General features: G+C 40.5%; 1 protein-coding gene and 1 pseudogene across 1 annotated transcript; both read right to left on the bottom strand.

The window, feature by feature from the left end:
* Nucleotides 1-733: 733 nt before the first annotated feature.
* LOC109575265 (nucleosome assembly protein 1-like 1) lies at nt 734-1326 on the bottom strand. Its single transcript, XM_070775997.1, has one exon. It carries the CDS (start codon nt 1309-1311, stop codon nt 844-846), a length of 468 nt encoding a protein of 155 aa, XP_070632098.1. The 5' UTR covers nt 1312-1326; the 3' UTR covers nt 734-843.
* Nucleotides 1327-1376: 50 nt separating this feature from the next.
* Nucleotides 1377-1833, bottom strand: LOC139178357 (nucleosome assembly protein 1-like 1 pseudogene; annotated as a pseudogene).
* Nucleotides 1834-2430: the final 597 nt, after the last annotated feature.

Genomic DNA, 2430 nt, shown 5'->3' with positions numbered 1-2430 from the left:
TGAAAGCGCTGCAGCATGAAGGCACTCTTTCCTTGGCCCTTCTACTAACTTATATGACCTAGAGTATTCCTTTTTTAACCTCTAAAATGAAGCAATTGGGTAAAGTTGAAGTTTGTCAGTCGTGTCTGACTCTTTGGTGACCCCATGGACTATACAATCCATGGAATTCCCCAGGCCAGAATACTGGAGTGGGTAGCCATTCCCTTCTCCAGGGGAACTTCCCAACCTAGGGACTGAACCCAGGTCTCCCACATTGCAGGTGGATTCTTTACCAGCTGAGCCACAAGGGAAGCCCAATTAGGTAGGATGGTCTATAATACCACTTCTACCTCTAAAACTCTTCAAATAAAACCAGCTAGTATCAATTCTTGCCTGGAAAATCCCATGGACGGAGGAGCCTGGTAGGCTGCAGTCCATGGGGTTGCTAAGAGTTGGACATGACTGAGCAACTTCATTTTCACTCTTCACTTTCATGCATTGGAGAAGGAAATGGCAACCCACTCCAGTGTTCTTGCCTGGAGAATCCCAGGGACGGGGAAGCCTGGTGGGCTGCCGTCTATGGTGTCACACAGAGTCGGACACGACTGAAGCGGCTTAGCAGCAGCAGCAGCAGCAGCAGTATCGATTCTAAAAGATGTAAAATACCACATGAAAATCGTTTCCCTCTTTCTTTTTTTTTTTAAATTATATGACATTTTTATTTTAGGATGAAAAAACAAAAATGAGAAAACAAACAACAAAAAACTTGAAATAGGCTTGTCAAATGATGTAAATTCATCCCTTCCATGGAAGCAGAAGGTAGATCAGTGCAGGTTATACTCAGGCCTCATACATCCTGCTTCACTACTGCTTGCACTCTGCTGGGTTTTGATCCTTCTTTGGGTCATAGTCTGGATCATTTTCCTCATCTCCTTCTTCTTCCCCTTCCTCATCCGCTTCTTCACCTTCTTCATCATAATCGTCATCATCTTCAATAGCTTCTCCAGTAAAGCATAACACTGATCTTGGGATTATATGCTCACGTAAAAAGTGACCAATTTCAAAGTCTGCAGTGAGGATAGCTTCAGAATCATCATCCACATCTCCGCTCTCAGGAACTTCGGGAGGGGCAAAAAAATTAAAGAAAGAGTCATTAGAAACTGTTTTGGTCACAGTACGAACTGTCCCATGTCCCTTGTGTTTCTGCTTCTTCTTAATCATTTTCAAAGTGACATTCTTCCCTTTTTTCCAGTCTATCTGGCACCCTGTACAACCCATAATTTCCGGTCCATCAAAAGAAAAGGGATCAGAATCATCTGGTTCTGACCTCATCCTGTATGTCTTTGTCAACACTTCATTTGTGATATATTCATTGGGTTCAAAGTGAAATACTAAGACAAAACTCATAGGTTGACCAGCATCTGAGAACTTCACTTTAATATCTTTCAAGTGCTTCAGAATAGGCTCATCATGTTCCTAAACCATATCACTGAGCAAGTCAACATTCTTAAAAACGGTCAATCAAAACTCAGGAAGTCCCTTGGGATCTTCTTTTTCTTCATCCTTTTTCTCATCTTCAATCTTGGCCTTTTCTTTTAGCTCTTCCGAAATTTCATCTTCCTCATCTGGTTTCCATTCACATTCTTCTTCCGTAGGTTCATAAATGGCATTAATGATCACAAATCGTTTATCAAACAGAGGCTGATAAAGAACAGCATACTTTCTTTCAAGATCATGAACTTCCTCATAGAATTTGGCTTCTATCTGTGCACATTTAACTTGAAGGTTTTTGAGAGCATTCACTCGTCTTTTAACTACCCTAGGCAAGTTGTCGATGTGCGCCATGTTGTACAAATGCCAAGTATCGGTGGCGAGGGTGGGGAGCCGAGCGGCGGAGCTGCGCAGGCAGTGAGTGACTCAGGGCTGCGGCGGGAGGAGCAGGAGGCGGCACCGTGAGCAGATGACACTAAAAGAGCCGTTTCCCCTTTTCATATTTTATTTAAAGCACTTTTTAAATCCTGAAAAGTATTCATTCCCTCAGGGATAAGCTTTTATCCAATTTGTAATTACAGTAATAATTAAGATTGATATCAAAAACAGCAAAATTAATTTTCTTAAAAAGAGTCTATTATTCTATTCAGTAGGTTGTCTTGTTTCATCGATGGTTAACTTTGCTGTGTGAAAGCTTTTAAGTTTAATTAGGTCCCATTTGTTTATTTTTGCTTTTATTTCCTTTGCTTCTGGAGAAGAGATCCAAAAAAAAATTGCTTTGATTTATGTCAAGGACTGTCCTGCCTTTTTTTTCCCTCTAATTTTATAGTATCCAGTCTTACCTTTAGATCTTTAATCCATTTTGAGTTTATTTTTGTATATTTTTATTAGATCATGTTCTAATTTCATTCTTTTGTATATAGCTGTCCAGTTTTCCCAGCACCGCTTATTGAAGGGACT

Source organism: Bos indicus, chromosome 21 (assembly GCF_029378745.1).
Source record: "Bos indicus isolate NIAB-ARS_2022 breed Sahiwal x Tharparkar chromosome 21, NIAB-ARS_B.indTharparkar_mat_pri_1.0, whole genome shotgun sequence".
Taxonomy (NCBI): domain Eukaryota; kingdom Metazoa; phylum Chordata; class Mammalia; order Artiodactyla; family Bovidae; genus Bos; species Bos indicus.
Note: the sequence above shows the minus strand (reverse complement) of the source record. Positions and strands in the feature narration are given on the sequence as shown.